Genomic DNA, 19449 nt, shown 5'->3' on the forward strand with positions numbered 1-19449 from the left:
GGGACAGTCTACTCCAGAATTTGTAGTGTTAAAAATATAAATAATCCCTTTATTACCTATTACCCAGTTTTGCATAATCAACACGGTTATATTAATATGCTTTAACCTCTGTGATTAGCTTGTATCTAATCCTCTGCAGGCTGCCCCCTTATTTCAGTTCTTTTGACAGACTTGCATTTTAGACAACCAGTGCTCACTCATAAATAACTCCACAGGAGTGAGCACAATGTTATCTGTATGGCACACATGTACTAGCGTTGCCTAGCTGTGAAAAACTGTCAAAATGCACTGAGATAAGAGGCAGCCTTTAATGTCTTAGAAATTAGCATATAAGCCTATCTAGGTTTAGGTTTAGCTTTCTACAAAGAAGAGAACAAAGCAAATTTAATGATAAAAGTAAATTGTAAAGTTGGTTAAAATTAGTTCCCTATCTGAATCATGAATGTTTTATTTTTACTAGACTGTCCCTTTAATTCTTCTCAGTATAATGCCCCTTTAAATCAACTTTTGTGTTAGCTTTAGTGAAAATTATATTCTAGGTCCTGACAAATCTTTGTTCCCTCTGTCTCATTAGATCTGCCTAACTGAGCTTACACTTATTGGTTAAAATGTATTTGCCATTGAAATAGATGCATTCTCCTAATGTTGAAAAACAAATATGCAATTCAAGTGTCCTTACATACAACTTAACAGTTATTGGTATTAGTAAAACGTAACATTACCCTTCTACAGAGAGTAGCTCCATAAAATAGCAGCTACGGGCGCGATCCGATATCGATCGCAGTTTGCGGCGCAAGCGAGGGAACCGGCGTCGCCCGCAGTTTCAGCTCGCAACTCGAGCTATCCCATATAGGTCGCCGTCAGATGCTAACGTGCCGTAAGTCTCACAAACCAGCGATGTCCAGAAATCTGCGTAAGTACAAATTTCTGGCGTCGCCAGTGACTTGCGCCACGTTAGAATCTGCCGGCGCCTATAAAACCTGACTAAAGTCTAAAACACCCGCACTGTCTAACACGCCTCCCTAACATAGCCCGCACTGTCTAACACGCCTCCCTAACATAGCCCGCACTGTCTAACCCTCTATCCGCTATCCCCCCTCACTAGCCTAACAATAAAAATGCTATTAACCCCTAAACCGCCGCTCCTTTACCCCGCCGCAACCTAATAAAATTATTAACCCCTAAACCGCCGCTCCCGTACCCCGCCGCCAGCTATATTATATCTATAACCCCCTAAAGTGAGCCCCTAACACCGCCGCCATCTATATTAAAATTATTAACCCCTAATCTAAGCCCCTTACACCGCCGCCATCTCTATTAAAATGATTAACCCCTAATTTAATCTACCTACCCTGCCGCCAGCTATATTATCTATATTAACCCTAAGTATATTATAGTTAATATAGTTATTACATTATATATATTAACTATATTAACCCTAATTATATTAGGGTTAATATAGTTAATATAGTTACTATAGTATTTATATTAACTATATTAACTCTATCTAACCCTAACACCCCTAACTAAATTTATATTAAATTAATCTAATTCATTTATAAACAAAAATATTCCTATTTAAATCTAAATACTTACCTATAAAATAAACCCTAAGATAGCTACAATATAATTAATAATTACATTGTAGCTATGTTAGGGTTAATATTTATTTTACAGGTAAATAGTTAATTATTTTAACTAGGTATAATAGATATTAAATAGTTATTAACTATTTAATATCTACCTAGTTAAAATAATTACCCAATTACCTGTAAAATAAATACACCTACACTATCAATAAATGTAATAAACTACAAACATCTATCTAAAAATACAATTAAATTAACTAAACTAAATTACAAAAAAAAACAAACACTAAATTACAAAAAATAAAAAAATCAGCCAATAGAATGCGAGCTCAATCTGATTGGCTGATTGGATCAGCCAATCGGATTGAACCTGAATCTGATTGGCTGATTCAATCAGCCAATCAGATTTTTTTAACTTAATTCCGATTGGCTGATAGAATCCTATCAGCCAATCGGAATTCGGCGGACGCCATCTTGGATGACGTCATTTAAAGGTACCTCATTCCAAGTTTAGCGATCGGCCGGGATGGATGCTCCGCGGCGGCGGAGCGAAGAAAGAAGATTGAAGATGCCGCCGGAAGACTGAAGACTTTGCTGCCGCTTGGAGGAAGACGTCGCCGGAGGAAGATTTCTTCTTTGCCGCTTGGAGGACGACATCGCCCGGATCGGATCAGGAGTTCGGCCCGGTGTGGTGAAGACAAGGTAGGGAGATCTTCAGGGGGGTAGTGTTAGGATTTATTAAGGGGGGTTTGGGTGGGTTTAGAATAGGGGTATGTGGGTGGTGGGTTGTAATGGGGGGGGGGGGATTGTATTTATTGAATGCAAAAGAGCTGAATTCTTTGGGGCATGCCCCACAAAAGGCCCTTTTAAGGGCTGGTAAGGTAAAGAGCTTTGAAATTTGTTTAATTTAGAATAGGGCAGGGAATTTTTGTTATTTTGGGGGTTTATTATTTTATTAGGGGGCTTAGAATAGGTGTAATTAGCTTAAAAATCTTTTAATCTTTTTTTTATTTTTTGTAATTTAGTGTTTGTTTTTTTTTGTAATTTAGTTTAGTTAATTTAATTGTATTTTTAGATAGATGTTTGTAGTTTATTACATTTATTGATAGTGTAGGTGTATTTATTTTACAGGTAATTGTGTAATTATTTTAACTAGGTAGATATTAAATAGTTAATAACTATTTAATATCTATTATACCTAGTTAAAATAATTAACTATTTACCTGTAAAATAAATATTAACCCTAACATAGCTACAATGTAATTATTAATTATATTGTAGCTATCTTAGGGTTTATTTTATAGGTAAGTATTTAGATTTAAATAGGAATATTTTAGTTTATAAATTAATTAGATTAATTTAATATAAATATAGTTAGGGGTGTTAGGGTTAGATAGAGTTAATATAGTTAATATAAATACTATAGTAACTATATTAACTATATTAACCCTAATATAATTAGGGTTAATATAGTTAATATATATAATGTAATAACTATATTAACTATAATATACTTAGGGTTAATATAGATAACATAGCTGGCGGCGGGGTAGGTAGATTAAATTAGGGGTTAATCATTTTTATATAGGTGGCGGCGGTGTAAGGGGTCAGATTACGGGATAGATAAGGTAGATGGCGGCGGTTTTAGGGGCTCACAGTAGGGGGTTAGTTTATGTAGATGGCGGCGGGGTCGGGGAGCGGCGTTTTAGGGGGTAATAACTTTATTAGGGATTTCGGGGGGGGGATCGCGGTTGACAGGGAGATAGACATTGCGCATGCGTTAGGTGTTAGGTTTATTTTAGAAGATCGCGGTTGACAGGGAGATAGACATTGCGCATGCGTTAGGTGTTAGGTTTATTTTAGCAGATCGCGGTTGACAGGGAGATAGACATTGCGCATGCGTTAGGTGTTAGGTTTATTTTAGCAGCTAGTTTAGGGAGTTACGGGGCTCCAATAGTCAGCGTAAGGCTTCTTACGGCTGCTTTTTGTGGCGAGGTGAAAATGGAGTAAGTTTTCTCCATTTTCGCCACGTAAGTCCTTACGCTGCATATTGGATACCAAATTGCGCGGGTTTGGTATACCTGCCTATGGCCCAAAAAACTGCGGGCGACGGCAGAAATATACGGGCGTAACTTCTAGCTTACGCCGTATATAGGATACCAAATCCGCGCAATTATTGGCGTCGCCGGCTTTTGCGGGCGACGCTTTATATCGGATCGACCCCCACGTGTTTTAGCATAAAGCCGTAATCATAGCTGATTGAATACACATGTGAGAAACTTTTTAAATGGACTCTGCTACACCATTGGTTAAAAACAACAAGCCCTGCTAAATATAAACTTGCTGGATGTAGAAGATAGTACAAAGAAATTATATACTGATTTGTTTTTATAAACATTTTATAGACAATTTGCTTTTGGTGTGGAGAGGGAGTGAAGTTAATTGCAAGAATTTTGTAGACTGAATCAATTATAAAAATCTTAATTTGAAGTTTACATTTGAGTTCCCAAAATTATTGGTTAATATTTTGGAAATAACTTTGGCAGGTTACATTGATGGTACAGTAAAAAGTAAGTGCAAGATTACAACTTGCACGTATATTACAAGTTGAAAGTAAATGCGTTCACTCAAGCTCAAACTAATTTAGCATGTGCCGAGTTTGCACAAGTGGAGACCTAGCATAAAGAGTAAAGGTTAAAAAGAAATGTGCACCAAACACCACATAAATACATTAAAGTGTTACACTCATATATACTCTATCTGATCAAAATTGCTTATATATACACATATAAACAAATATACACAAACCTTAAAAAAAAGGTTCCATTTTTCTAATTTAATATTTTATGTTTTTTACTACGTATTTACTGTAAATATTTTACATTCCAATGTTCTTCAAAAAATTCTTTGTAGTTTTAAATATATATTTCTATACATCTGTATATATCTATACCGGTTTATATTCATATAGATATATAGGTATTGATATTAGACATGTGCATTTGTTTTATAATGAATGCACATTCACCACGAAAATGGGATTTTTGTTTTGATAAATGAAAATCCAAATAAATGCACCAACTAAAATTAAAGAAAACAACAAAATACTTTTGTTTCCTTTAAAAAAACTAATTTAAAGGGACACTGTACCCAAAAATTTACTTTCATGATTCAGATTGAGCATGAAATTTTAAGCAACTTTCTAATTTACTCCTATTATCAAATTTTCTTCATTCTCTTGGTATCTTTATTTAAAATGCAAGAATGTAAGTTTAGATGCCGGCCCATTTTTGGTGAACAACCTGGGTTGTCCTTGCTGATTGGTGTATAAATTCATTCACCAATAAAAAGTGGCTGTCCAAGTACTGAACCCCAAAAAAGCATAGATGCCTTCTTTTTCAAATAAAGATAGCAAGAGAACAAAGAAAAATTGATAATAGGAGTAAATTAGAAAGTTGCTTAAAATTGCATGCTCTTTCTGAATTACAAAGCAACATTTTTGGGTTCAGTGTCCCTTTAAGGGTTAAATATTTAACCTATTCCTCTTCTTCATGCTGCCACCCTAAATTTGTTCCTTATTATATAATAAATGTTAAGTTTTATGTAAGGACACTTGAATTGCCTATTTGCTTTTTATGCATTGTCAGTATATTTTGAGTGTCAAATCAGCCTCCTTTTTGGTGCAAGTTGAGCCCCATTCATTTTGGTTTGCTCGTTCTTACATACCATTTCAGTCTCCTTGCAAAATGCAAGCAGAGCCCCAATATGTATGGGATTGCACTAATGTGTCTATCGGTCTAGTCGTGTGAGTCTGTCATCACAGGGTTGCATCAGCAGAGGATTAATCTACTTGGATTCTGGCTCCTTGAAGTTATACTTTCCCCGGCTGATTACTAGCCACATCCCAGCTAGGGATGGGCGAATGTTTTGCAACATTTGAAAAATGAAACGAATTTTAACACGTGTACAACATTCTAACATTCGTTTAATGTAATAGTATTTCTAATGCTATCTTTAAATGTAATATTTGATTCAGTTTTCTAATAATTTTATTCAAATTATGCACAATTCAAATTCAAAACATTTGAACCAATATATTTGCAATAGCATTTTGAATGCTCTTTTCAAGTTTAATATTCAAATTATGCAATATTTGAAGTAGAAAAATTTGAATCAATATATTTGTATCTATTATGTATCAATTTACTAAATTCCCTACCTCATGAACTATTGAACTTCTGGATAGTACTTGTTAAATCGAATATTACATTTGACATTTTGAATGTGGATATTCGATATAATTATGAACATTCGAAAACTAAAGTAACATTCGAAAACTGGAAACAACAATCGATTATCGAATTTTAACGGATTTTCATTCTTACTAACATTCGATTGTCCAAAATGAATGTCTACAGGACTATTAGTGCTACCAAAAATAATTTCACTTTCACCACATTTGTCCATCCCTAATCCCGGTATTGATATATACTCCGCAACATACACAGGTCGCCCTGGCAGAGGACCTAAATACTTATCCATTCAGTAGATGTTGTTCCTTTCCCATCAAAGACATCTGCTAACCCAGTGTGGCAATAAGGTATGTTTGTTTGACCCTTCTTATTCATGCTACTTTGAAAGCATCTATTGAGTACGCACTATATGGATATAACATATTGGGCTCTTGCATCTTACACCTTGTTATTTATTCAATCAAACACTAATTTAGACTGATATTTTTACACAATATGGTATCTTCAAGTGATACATATTCTCCTAATGTTTCTCAGAAAGTAATGCTTTAAGAGTGTTGGCTACAGAATCAGCATAGTGAAAGCTGCAAGTAGGGTTGGATAGGGTTTTCTAAGTGCCTTTCTCAGTATAGTGAAACATTCAGTTCTGAAAACATTCTATTATGCATAAAAAAGCATCAATTAATGGAACAAAAACTAAAATAAAAATACAATTATGCATTAGTATACTGAGACAGTAATTATATACAGTGTCATCTGTCTGCTACTTTAGATAATCTTCTCTACAAAACTCACCTCCAGATACTTTTTGTTATTCAGTTCTATTAATTCAAATGTTGCTATTAGTTCACCAGCTTCCATATTTCCCTTGAAAATGTCAAAAAATTGCAGGGCTGGCTGTGTATATTTTGGCTCTCCCTCTTCACTGTCCTCATCTTCCAGGAGTGTGACAATGGGAGTAGCAAAAGCACGGCCCAGGTACTCAGGTGCTCCCTAATATAGGGTAAGAGACGGCAGGGATGTGATAAGCATAAAACTGTAAAAGTCGCTACAAAGTCTTTTGAAAATACTAATTCTTGGCAAACTGCTAAAAGTGCAAGTCTTAGAGTGTTGTATTTATATGAGTTTAAAAAAATGGCAGGAGACAGAGGGAATAAACTGACAAAAAAAGATATAGGACATTTAGATTTGACACAGTATTGATAGAGTAAAGTAAGAGAACACAACTCAACCATTACTAATAGCAAATAATTGAAATGTATTATGGAATAATGATAATAACACTAATGTTGGTAAAACATTAATAACAGGATGGCTAGTAACAATCCTTAGGACTATTTGTATAATGACATACACTAACTTACAATAAACTGTATAGTAGACAGCTCAATAAGTTGGCTACTGATAGAATTAGCATTGGGAGCTACATATGAATGACTGGCCTCAAGCCATGCTGATATGGTTTTATAGGAGTTGGTTTAACTTAAAGGAACATGAAACCCATGATTTAGGTAGAACATACCATTTTAAACAACTTTCCAGTTTACTTCTATTATCAAATTTGCTTCATTCTCTTGGTATCATTTGTTGAAGGAGCAGCAATGCACTACTGGTTTTTAACTGAACACATAGGTGAGCCAATGACAATCGGTATATATATGCAGCCACCAATCAGCAGCTAGAACCTAGGGTATTTGCTGCTTCTGAACTTTCCTAGATAAACCTTTCAGCAAAGAATAACAAGAGAAGGAAGCAAATTAAATAATAGAAGTAAACTGGAAAGTTGTTTAAAATTGTATGCTTTGTCTAAATCATGAATGTCTAAGTATGAATTTACTGTCCCTTTAAAGTGATGGTAAACTTTCCTCTTTTTTAAACAGATCCAGAATGTTAGCAATATTTTTGATGGAGTTTAATTAATCCGTTGTAATGAAGATCCGCTTTAAAGGAACAGTAAATATAGTAGATTTGCATAATCAACAAATGCACAATAAGACAATGCAATTACACTTAGGGGTAGATTTATCATAGTGCGAGCGGACATGATACGATGTAGCGTATCATGTCCGCTGCATATCGATAAATGCTGACAGCATACACTGTTGGCATTTATCATTGCACCAGCAGTTCTTGTTAACTGCTGGTGCAATGCCATCCCCTGCAGATTCGCGGCCATTGGCTACTAGCAGGGGGTGTCAATCAACCCGATCGTATTTGATCGGGTTGATTTTTGTCCACTGCCTCAGATCAGGCGGACAAGTTATGAAGCAGCGGTCTTTAGTCCGCTGCTTCATAACTTCTGTTTCGGGCGAGCCTGAAGGCTCGCCGGAAACAAGGGGCATCAATCTCCATTCTGCGCTTGATAATTCGGCTCCATAGTCTGAACTTCAAATAAGTAGCAGATTTTTTTTCTGACAGATTCAAAGTTACGTCTATTTCCACTACCCCTATGTCATGTGACAGCCATCAGCCAATCACAAATGCATATAGGTAAATTCAATAAATTATTACATGCTCAGTAGGAGCTGGTGACTCAAAAAGTGTAAATATAAAAAGACTGTGCACATTTTGTTAATCAAAGTAAATTGGAAAGTTGTTTATATTTTATGCTCTCTCTGAATCATGAAAGTTTAATTTTGGCTTGAGTGTCCCTTTAACTTGCTTTCTAATTTAGCATTTTTATAGTCTTTTTTTTTTTTTGTGAGTTAACAGTTTGAACTGTTATCCAATTGGCGTTCTAGCCACACAAAAAAATATGTGAGTGGTGTATGGCTGGAGCGCCAATTGCAGAACAAATCAAACCATTACAACTGATTAATTAAACACTATTTAAAATATGCCAACATTCTGGATCTGTTTATGCAAAGGGGAAAGTTTGCCACCACTTTAATAGACAGATTACTAGATAAGTAAAGTCATTTGTGGTCATGGAAGTAAGACAATGTGATTTTAGGGATAACACAAGAGATTTGTAGATATTGAGAAGTGTATAATACATTTGAAAGAAAATACAAATATCTATTATAACATTGTGCTCAACAGATAAAGGGTTAAGACAACAGCAAACATTTAAACCCATCTACCCTGTCTAAATTCTAGATCCAATACTTACAAACTTATCCTGGTCGTATATATTGATTATGATCATAGGAGGGTCATTGATTAAATCCTTCCTATTCCCGTCCATCACTAGATGGTCATATATCAGCAGTTCATTCCACATAGGTGCAAGGGTCTCATTAATAACCTAAAGAAGATACCACTTGTTTTAATTTTTATATTCAATAAACTTGACACAGATGCACAGTTTATGCCAAATAATATTTATGCAGACATATATTTTATATCCTTAAGGGTTGTTATTTATTTGCTTAGAGCTGAAGGTACAAAGTAATTATTCAAATAGTTTAACTAAGAATGTAACAACAACAATTACACACACATACATACATACACACACACACACATACAGTCATGGCCAAAATATTGGCACCCATGCATTTCTGTCAGATAATGCACCGCTTGACCCAGAAAATTGTTGCAATTACAAATGTTTAGGCATTCTCATGTTTATTTTTATTTTTTTGCATTGGTATGGCACAAAAAACTGGAGAAAAAAAAAAGGCAAATCTGACACATTCCACGCAAAACTCCAAAAATGGACTGGACAAAATTATTGGCAACCTCAATTTAATATTTGGTAGCACACTCCTTGGAAAAAATAACTGAAATCAATTGCTACATGTAACCATCAATGAGTTTCTTACACCACTCTACTGGAATTGTGGACCACTCTTCTTAGGCCAACTGCTCCAGGTATCTCAGATTAGAAGGGTTCTTTTTCCTTATACATACACACACACACACACACATATACATACATACACATACACACATATACATACATACACATACACACACACATACACACACAAACATACATACACACACAAATATACATACATACATACATACATGCATACACACACAAATATACATAGCATACATACACAACATTCATACATACACACACATACATACACACACACATATACGCACACATATACACACACACAAACATACATACACATACAAATATACATACATACACACATACATACACATACACACACATACATACATACACACAAATATACATACATATACACATACACACACACATACATGCATATATAGACACACAAATATACATACATACACACACACACATACATACACACAAACATACATACACACAAATATACATACATACACACACAAATATACATACATACACACATACATACACACACACATACGTACATACATACACACACAAATATACATACTTACACACATACATACACACACACATACGTACATACATGCATACACACACAAATATACATACATATGCACATACACACATACACACAAACATACATACACACACAAATATACATACATACATACACACACACACGTACCTACATGCATACATACACACACATACATACATACACAAACATTCATACATACACACACATACATACACACAAATATACATACATGCACACATACATACACGTACGTACGTACGTACGTACGTACGTACGTACATACACACACAATCATTCATACATACATACAGACATACATACACACACACAAATATACATACATACACACATGCATACTCATACGTACATACATGCATACATACATACACACACATACATACATGCATAAACATTCATACATACACACACATACATACATACACACACAAATATACATACATACACATACACACACACACACAAACATTCATACATACACTCACATACATACACACACATACATACAAATATATACACACACACACAAACATATACACACACAAACATTCATACATACATACATACACACATACATACACACACACATACGTACATACATACACACACAAATATACATACTTACACACATACATACACACACACATACGTACATACATGCATACACACACAAATATACATACATATGCACATACACACATACACACAAACATACATACACACACAAATATACATACATACATACACACACACACGAACCTACATGCATACATACACACACATACATACATACACAAACACATACATACACACAAATATACATACATGCACACATACATACACATACGTACGTACGTACGTACGTACGTACATACACACACAATCATTCATACATACATACAGACATACATACACACACACAAATATACATACATACACACATGCATACTCATACGTACATACATGCATACATACATACACACACATACATACATGCATAAACATTCATACATACACACACATACATACATACACACACAAATATACATACATACACATACACACACACACACAAACATTCATACATACACTCACATACATACACACACATACATACAAATATATACACACACACACAAACATATACACACACAAACATTCATACATACGTACATACATACATACACACACACATACAATAATTTTCCTGTCTGTATGAAATGCTTATTTTGTTATCTTTAATAATTATTTGTTGTTATTGGACATTTAGTTTTTGTTTCTGGATGTTCTGCTAATCTTTTTTTTATGCTTGTGATGTGACACTTCATACCACTAAAGCAGTGAAAGATCTGTTTTTCAGAATATGTCTTTGCACTAAGGTGTAGACTGTTCCTTTAATTTTGATTACAAAATGGTTTTGCAATATTTTCTTTGTACACATATCTTTTGCTAGGTAGTGCTCCATTGTGGCGATATATTATGCATATTTTTGTTTTTAATGGTAAGTAAGCATTTTTCACCAGAAGTCAGAAACTTCTTATGTACAATAGGCGTGCTTTAGAAACGCCCAGTTTCAGTGTTGCCCAAGAGGACTTACCTTGGTTGTCTGGCATTGGTTACCAAAGATGACTTTGGCAAATGGGTCTGACAAGCCATTGTCATCAGCTGGTAGGATGCCCCGGGCCTGGTAGATATGGGCTCGTAACTGAAAGTAACAAAAATCTAGAAGGAAGACAAAGGCAGGAAAATAATAGGTGGTAGATAAAAGTATCTTCATCATTGTCACACTGGCACCAAAGAGAGAGTGATAAAAAGAGGTTACAAATAGTGCACCACCAATTACACATATTTACTAGGTTGTGGTATAGTAAAGGGACTTTAAACTCAAAGCCTCAAAAAGGGTTCAGTACATCGTGCAGGATTCAGAACCCTGACCCTGCATCATTCTGCACAGCAATAGCTTGAGCGGTGCACATATGTTTTTTTTATATATATATTTTTGTCTTATTAGGTGCAGTAAACAATATAAAATGAACAATTCTCACGATGCTTTTCAAGGTTGTGTCACTGAACAGAAAAACAATACATCATTTGCAATCAAAATTACAGTTTTAATGTGATTGTAAAGTTTAGGGAATTAAAGCCCAGTATACAAAAAATACTCTTAAAAACAGGGGTACTTTAATTCCTTAAACTTTACAAACACGCTTTTTCTTTTTTTAAAATACTTACCTTTTTGTTACGGTAAACAGACCGCCAATCCTCCGCCAACGTTTCCTTCTGTATTTTGCAAATCGATGACGAATCCGGCTTTCTCCAATCGTTATGTGCCCCCATTGGCATCCGGCTTGTGGAGCACACAACTATTGGAGGAAGCCAGATTTGTCATTGATCTGCAAAATACAAAAGGAAAAGCAGGAGTAGGTTCGGCGGTCTGTTTACCATAACAAAAAGGTAAGTATTTTAAAAAAAAAAATGTGTGTTTGTAAAGTTGTATAAATTAAAGTGCCCCTGTTTTTAAAAGTATTTTTTTATACTGGGCTTTAATTCCTTAAACTTTACAATCACTTTAAATGCATATAAAAAAAGTGTCAAATAGGTAATCAGTAGGAGGGTGTGTGTAGTGCAGAGTCACGGATGTGCGGTGCATGTGAAGCGACCCATGTGTGGAAGGACCTGCGGCTCTACAGTGTTGGCAAAGCCGAGTATGGCGTGCTTCCTAAAGTCTTTCTTACACTGAGCAAGGAGGTGCTGAGTGAGTTTACCGTATCTGCCTCTGGAGCTTGTAGCCTAGGCATTTTTTACGCAAGCAAGGTCCCACTGTGCCAGCCTCTTATAGTAATTGAAAAGGATCTGTGGGTTATACTTGGGGCTCACTCGCAATGGTTATCAGGGAGTCCATTACCTCAAACAGAGCACTCTTAGATAGGGATTGTGGAGCCCAGAGTCACCTCTATAAAGCTATCCAAGGGATGTGAACCCTGGAATCAATGGTATGAAACTAATCAATTACTTAGAGAAATTGTTAATCTTTGCAAGGGACTTTTGACGAAAGAAAACCTTTTAAGACTATTGTCTGCATATGAGAGTGCTTTAAGTTAAAATGCTCTGACTACCTTGCTGGGTGTTGATTGAGGGTAGTAAGCTTGCTAAATTTCACTGTCTACCATCTTTCAATTTCTTGCTTATTGCGGGAAAAAACATAATTTATGTAAGAACTTACCTGATAAATTCATTTCTTTCATATTAGCAAGAGTCCATGAGCTAGTGACGTATGGGATATACATTCCTACCAGGAGGGGCAAAGTTTCCCAAACCTCAAAATGCCTATAAATACACCCCTCACCACACCCACAATTCAGTTTAACGAATAGCCAAGAAGTGGGGTGATAAAAAAGTGCGAAAGCATATAAAATAAGGAATTGGAATAATTGTGCTTTATACAAAATCATAACCACCACAAAAAAAGGGCGGGCCTCATGGACTCTTGCTAATATGAAAGAAATGAATTTATCAGGTAAGTTCTTACATAAATTATGTTTTCTTTCATGTAATTAGCAAGAGTCCATGAGCTAGTGACGTATGGGATAATGATTACCCAAGATGTGGATCTTTCCACACAAGAGTCACTAGAGAGGGAGGGATAAAATAAAGACAGCCAATTCCTGCTGAAAATAATCCACACCCAAAATAAAGTTTAATGAAAAAACATAAGCAGAAGATTCAAACTGAAACCGCTGCCTGAAGTACTTTTCTACCAAAAACTGCTTCAGAAGAAGAAAATACATCAAAATGGTAGAATTTAGTAAAAGTATGCAAAGAGGACCAAGTTGCTGCTTTGCAAATCTGATCAAACGAAGCTTCATTTCTAAACGCCCAGGAAGTAGAAACTGACCTAGTAGAATGAGCTGTAATCCTCTGAGGCGGAGTTTTACCCGACTCAACATAGGCAAGATGAATTAAAGATTTCAACCAAGATGCCAAAGAAATGGCAGAAGCTTTCTGGCCTTTTCTAGCACCGGAAAAAATAACAAATAGACTAGAAGTCTTTCGGAAAGACTTAGTAGCTTCAACATAATATTTCAAAGCTCTAACAACATCCAAAGAATGCAACGATTTCTCCTTAAAATTCTTAGGATTAGGACATAATGAAAGAACCACAATTTCTCTACTAATGTTGTTGGAATTCACAACTTTAGGTAAAAATTCAAAAGAAGTTCGCAACACCGCCTTATCCTGATGAAAAATCAGAAAAGGAGACTCACAAGAAAGAGCAGATAATTCAGAAACTCTTCTGGCAGAAGAGATGGCCAAAAGGAACAAAACTTTCCAAGAAAGTAATTTAATGTCCAATGAATGCATAGGTTCAAACGGAGGAGCTTGAAGAGCTCCCAGAACCAAATTCAAACTCCAAGGAGGAGAAATTGACTTAATGACAGGTTTTATACGAACCAAAGCTTGTACAAAACAATGAATATCATGAAGAATAGCAATCTTTCTGTGAAAAAGAACAGAAAGAGCAGAGATTTGACCTTTCAAGGAACTTGCGGACAAACCCTTATCTAAACCATCCTGAAGAAACTGTAAAATTATCGGTATTCTAAAAGAATGCCAAGAAAAATGATGAGAAAGACACCAAGAAATATAAGTCTTCCAGACTCTATAATATATCTCTCTCGATACAGATTTACGAGCCTGTAACATAGTATTAATCACAGAGTCAGAGAAACCTTTTTGACCAAGAATCAAGCGTTCAATCTCCATACCTTTAAATTTAAGGATTTCAGATCCTGATGGAAAAAAGGACCTTGAGACAGAAGGTCTGGTCTTAACGGAAGAGTCCACGGTTGGCAAGAGGCCATCCAGACAAGATCCGCATACCAAAACCTGTGAGGCCATGCCGGAGCTACCAGCAGAACAAACGAGCATTCCTTCAGAATCTTGGAGATTACTCTTGGTAGAAGAACTAGAGGCGGAAAGATATAAGCAGGATGATACTTCCAAGGAAGTGATAATGCATCCACTGCCTCCGCCTGAGGATCCCAGGATCTGGACAGATACCTGGGAAGTTTCTTGTTTAGATGAGACGCCATCAGATCTATTTCTGGAAGTTCCCACATTTGAACAATCTGAAGAAATACCTCTGGGTGAAGAGACCATTCGCCCGGATGCAACGTTTGGCGACTGAGATAATCCGCTTCCCAATTGTCTATACCTGGGATATGAACCGCAGAGATTAGACAGGAGCTGGATTCCGCCCAAACCAAAATTCGAGATACTTCTTTCATAGCCAGAGGACTGTGAGTCCCTCCTTGATGATTGATATATGCCACAGTTGTGACATTGTCTGTCTGAAAACAAATGAACGATTCTCTCTTCAGAAGAGGCCAAAACTGAAGAGCTCTGAAAATTGCACGGAGTTCCAAAATATTGATCGGTAATATCACCTCCTGAGATTCCCAAACTCCTTGTGCCGTCAGAGATCCCCACACAGCTCCCCAACCTGTGAGACTTGCATCTGTTGAAATTACAGTCCAGGTCGGAAGCACAAAAGAAGCCCCCTGAATTAAACGATGGTGATCTGTCCACCACGTTAGAGAGTGTCGAACAATCGGATTTAAAGATATTAATTGAGATATCTTTGTGTAATCCTTGCACCATTGATTCAGCATACAGAGCTGAAGAGGTCGCATGTGAAAACGAGCAAAGGGGATCGCGTCCGATGCAGCAGTCATAAGACCTAGAATTTCCATGCATAAGGCTACCGAAGGGAATGATTGTGACTGAAGGTTTCGACAAGCTGAAATCAATTTTAGACGTCTCTTGTCTGTTAAAGACAGAGTCATGGACACTGAATCTATCTGGAAACCCAGAAAAGTTACCCTTGTCTGAGGAATCAATGAACTTTTTGGTAAATTGATCCTCCAACCATGATTTTGAAGAAACAACACAAGTCGATTCGTATGAGATTCTGCTAAATGTAAAGACTGAGCAAGTACCAAGATATCGTCCAAATAAGGAAATACCACAATACCCTGTTCTCTGATTACAGACAGAAGGGCACCGAGAACCTTTGTAAAAATTCTTGGAGCTGTAGCTAGGCCAAACGGCAGAGCCACAAACTGGTAATGCTTGTCCAGAAAAGAGAATCTCAGGAACTGATAATGATCTGGATGAATCGGAATATGCAGATATGCATCCTGTAAATCTATTGTGGACATATAATGCCCTTGCTGAACAAAAGGCAAGATAGTCCTTACAGTTACCATCTTGAACGTTGGTATCCTTACATAACGATTCAATATTTTTAGATCCAGAACTGGTCTGAAGGAATTCTCCTTCTTTGGTACAATGAAGAGATTTGAATAAAACCCCATCCCCTGTTCCGGAACTGGAACTGGCATAATTACTCCAGCCAACTCTAGATCTGAAACACAATTCAGAAATGCTTGAGCTTTCACTGGATTTACTGGGACACGGGAAAGAAAAAATCTCTTTGCAGGAGGTCTCATCTTGAAACCAATTCTGTACCCTTCGGAAACAATGTTCTGAATCCAAAGATTGTGAACAGAATTGATCCAAATTTCTTTGAAAAAACGTAACCTGCCCCCTACCAGCTGAGCTGGAATGAGGGCCGCACCTTCATGTGGACTTAGAAGCAGGCTTTGCCTTTCTAGCAGGCTTGAATTTATTCCAGACCGGAGATGGTTTCCAAACTGAAACTGCTCCTGAGGATGAAGGATTAGGCTTTTGTTCTTTGTTGAAACGAAAGGAACGAAAACGATTATTAACCCTGTTTTTACCCTTAGATTTTTTATCCTGTGGTAAAAAAGTTCCTTTCCCACCAGTAACAGTTGAGATAATAGAATCCAACTGAGAACCAAATAATTTGTTACCCTGGAAAGAAATGGAAAGTAGAGTTGATTTAGAAGCCATATCAGCATTCCAAGTCTTAAGCCATAAAGCTCTTCTAGCTAAAATAGCTAGAGACATAAACCTGACATCAACTCTGATAATATCAAAAATGGCATCACAGATAAAATTATTAGCATGCTGAAGAAGAATAATAATATCATGAGAATCATGATCTGTTACTTGTTGCGCTAAAGTTTCCAACCAAAAAGTTGAAGCTGCAGCAACATCAGCCAATGATATAGCAGGTCTAAGAAGATTACCTGAACACAGATAAGCTTTTCTTAGAAAGGATTCAATTTTCCTATCTAAAGGATTCTTAAACGAAGTACCATCTGACGTAGGAATAGTAGTACGTTTAGCAAGGGTAGAAATAGCCCCATCAACTTTAGGGATTTTGTCCCAAAATTCTAATCTGTCAGACGGCACAGGATATAATTGCTTAAAACGTTTAGAAGGAGTAAATGAATTACCCAATTTATCCCATTCTTTGGAAATTACTGCAGAAATAGCATTAGGAACAGGAAAAACTTCTGGAATAATCACAGGAGATTTAAATACCTTATCTAAACGTTTAGAATTAGTATCAAGAGAACCAGAATCCTCAATTTCTAAAGCAATTAGTACTTCTTTAAGTAAAGAACGAATAAATTCCATTTTAAATAAATATGAAGATTTATCAGCATCAATCTCTGAGACAGAATCCTCTGAACCAGAAGAGTCATCAGAATCAGAATGATGATGTTCATTTAAAAATTCATCTGTAGGGAGAGAAGTTTTAAAAGACTTTTTACGTTTACTAGAAGGAGAAATAACAGACATAGCCTTCTTTATGGATTCAGAAACAAAATCTCTTATGTTATCAGGAACATTCTGCACCTTAGATGTTGAAGGAACTGCAACAGGCAATGGTACATTACTAAAGGAAATATTATCTGCATTAACAAGTTTGTCATGACAATTAATACAAACAACAGCCGGAGGAATAGCTACCAAAAGTTTACAGCAGATACACTTAGCTTTGGTAGTTCCAGCACTAGACAGCGATTTTCCTGTAGTATCTTCTGACTCAGATGCAACGTGAGACATCTTGCAATATGTAAGAGAAAAAACAACATATAAAGCAAAATTGATCAAATTCCTTAAATGACAGTTTCAGGAATGGGAAAGAATGCCAAAGAACAAGCTTCTAGCAACCAGAAGCAATAAAAAATGAGACTTAAATAATGTGGAGACAAAAGCGACGCCCATATTTTTTAGCGCCAAATAAGACGCCCACATTATTTGGCGCCTAAATGCTTTTGGCGCCAAAAATGACGCCACATCCGGAACGCCGACATTTTTGGCGCAAAATAACGTCAAAAAATGACGCAACTTCCGGCGACACGTATGACGCCGGAAACGGAAAAGAATTTTTTGCGCCAAAAAAGTCCGCGCCAAGAATGACGCAATAAAATGAAGCATTTTCAGCCCCCGCGAGCCTAACAGCCCACAGGGAAAAAAGAGTCAAATTTTTGAAGGTAAGAAAAAAATGATTAAATCAAATGCATTATCCCAAATATGAAACTGACTGTCTGAAAATAAGGAAAGTTGAACATTCTGAGTCAAGGCAAATAAATGTTTGAATACATATATTTAGAACTTTATAAATAAAGTGCCCAACCATAGCTTAGAGTGTCACAGAAAATAAGATTTACTTACCCCAGGACACTCATCTACATGTAGTAGAAAGCCAAACCAGTACTGAAACGAGAATCAGCAGAGGTAATGGTATATATAAGAGTATATCGTCGATCTGAAAAGGGAGGTAAGAGATGAATCTCTACGACCGATAACAGAGAACCTATGAAATAGACCCCGTAGAAGGAGATCACTGCATTCAAATAGGCAATACTCTCCTCACATCCCTCTGACATTCACTGCACGCTGAGAGGAAAACCGGAATCTATCTGGAAACCTAAAAAGGTTACCTTTGTCTGAGGAATCAAGAAACTCTTTGCTGCATTGATCCTCCAACCATGTCTTTGAAGAAATAACAATAGTTGTTTTGTGTGAGATTCTGCTAAATGAAATGATTGCGCTAGTACTAAGATATCATCCAAATAAGGAAACACCACAATACCCTGCTCTCTGATCACAGATAGAAGGGCACAGAGAAATTTTGAGACTATTCTTTGTGCTGTTGCAAGGCCAAACGGAAGAGCAAAAAATTGGTAATGTTTGTTTTGAAAAGAGAATCTCAGAAATCGATAGTGGTCTGGGTGATTCGGAATATGAAGGTAAGCGTCCTGTAAAGGCTGTGACACACTGAAAGCAAAGCGACGTGCAGCGTGTAGA

The 19449-nt window shown here is 36.3% G+C and overlaps 1 protein-coding gene across 1 annotated transcript in view; it reads right to left on the bottom strand.

The window, feature by feature from the left end:
- The window catches only part of LOC128642623 (fer-1-like protein 4), a 210947-nt gene that overhangs the window by 94653 nt on the left and 96845 nt on the right, over positions 1 to 19449 (bottom strand). Inside the window, exons 15-17 of the mRNA XM_053695431.1 lie at positions 11798 to 11922; positions 8955 to 9089; positions 6638 to 6835 (exon numbers count right to left, since the gene is read on the bottom strand). Coding sequence (XP_053551406.1) covers positions 6638 to 6835; positions 8955 to 9089; positions 11798 to 11922 — 458 coding nt within the window. The remainder of the gene's footprint in view (positions 1 to 6637; positions 6836 to 8954; positions 9090 to 11797; positions 11923 to 19449) is intronic.

The sequence above is a fragment of the Bombina bombina genome, chromosome 1, assembly GCF_027579735.1.
Source record: "Bombina bombina isolate aBomBom1 chromosome 1, aBomBom1.pri, whole genome shotgun sequence".
In the NCBI taxonomy this organism is placed as follows: Eukaryota; Metazoa; Chordata; class Amphibia; order Anura; family Bombinatoridae; genus Bombina; species Bombina bombina.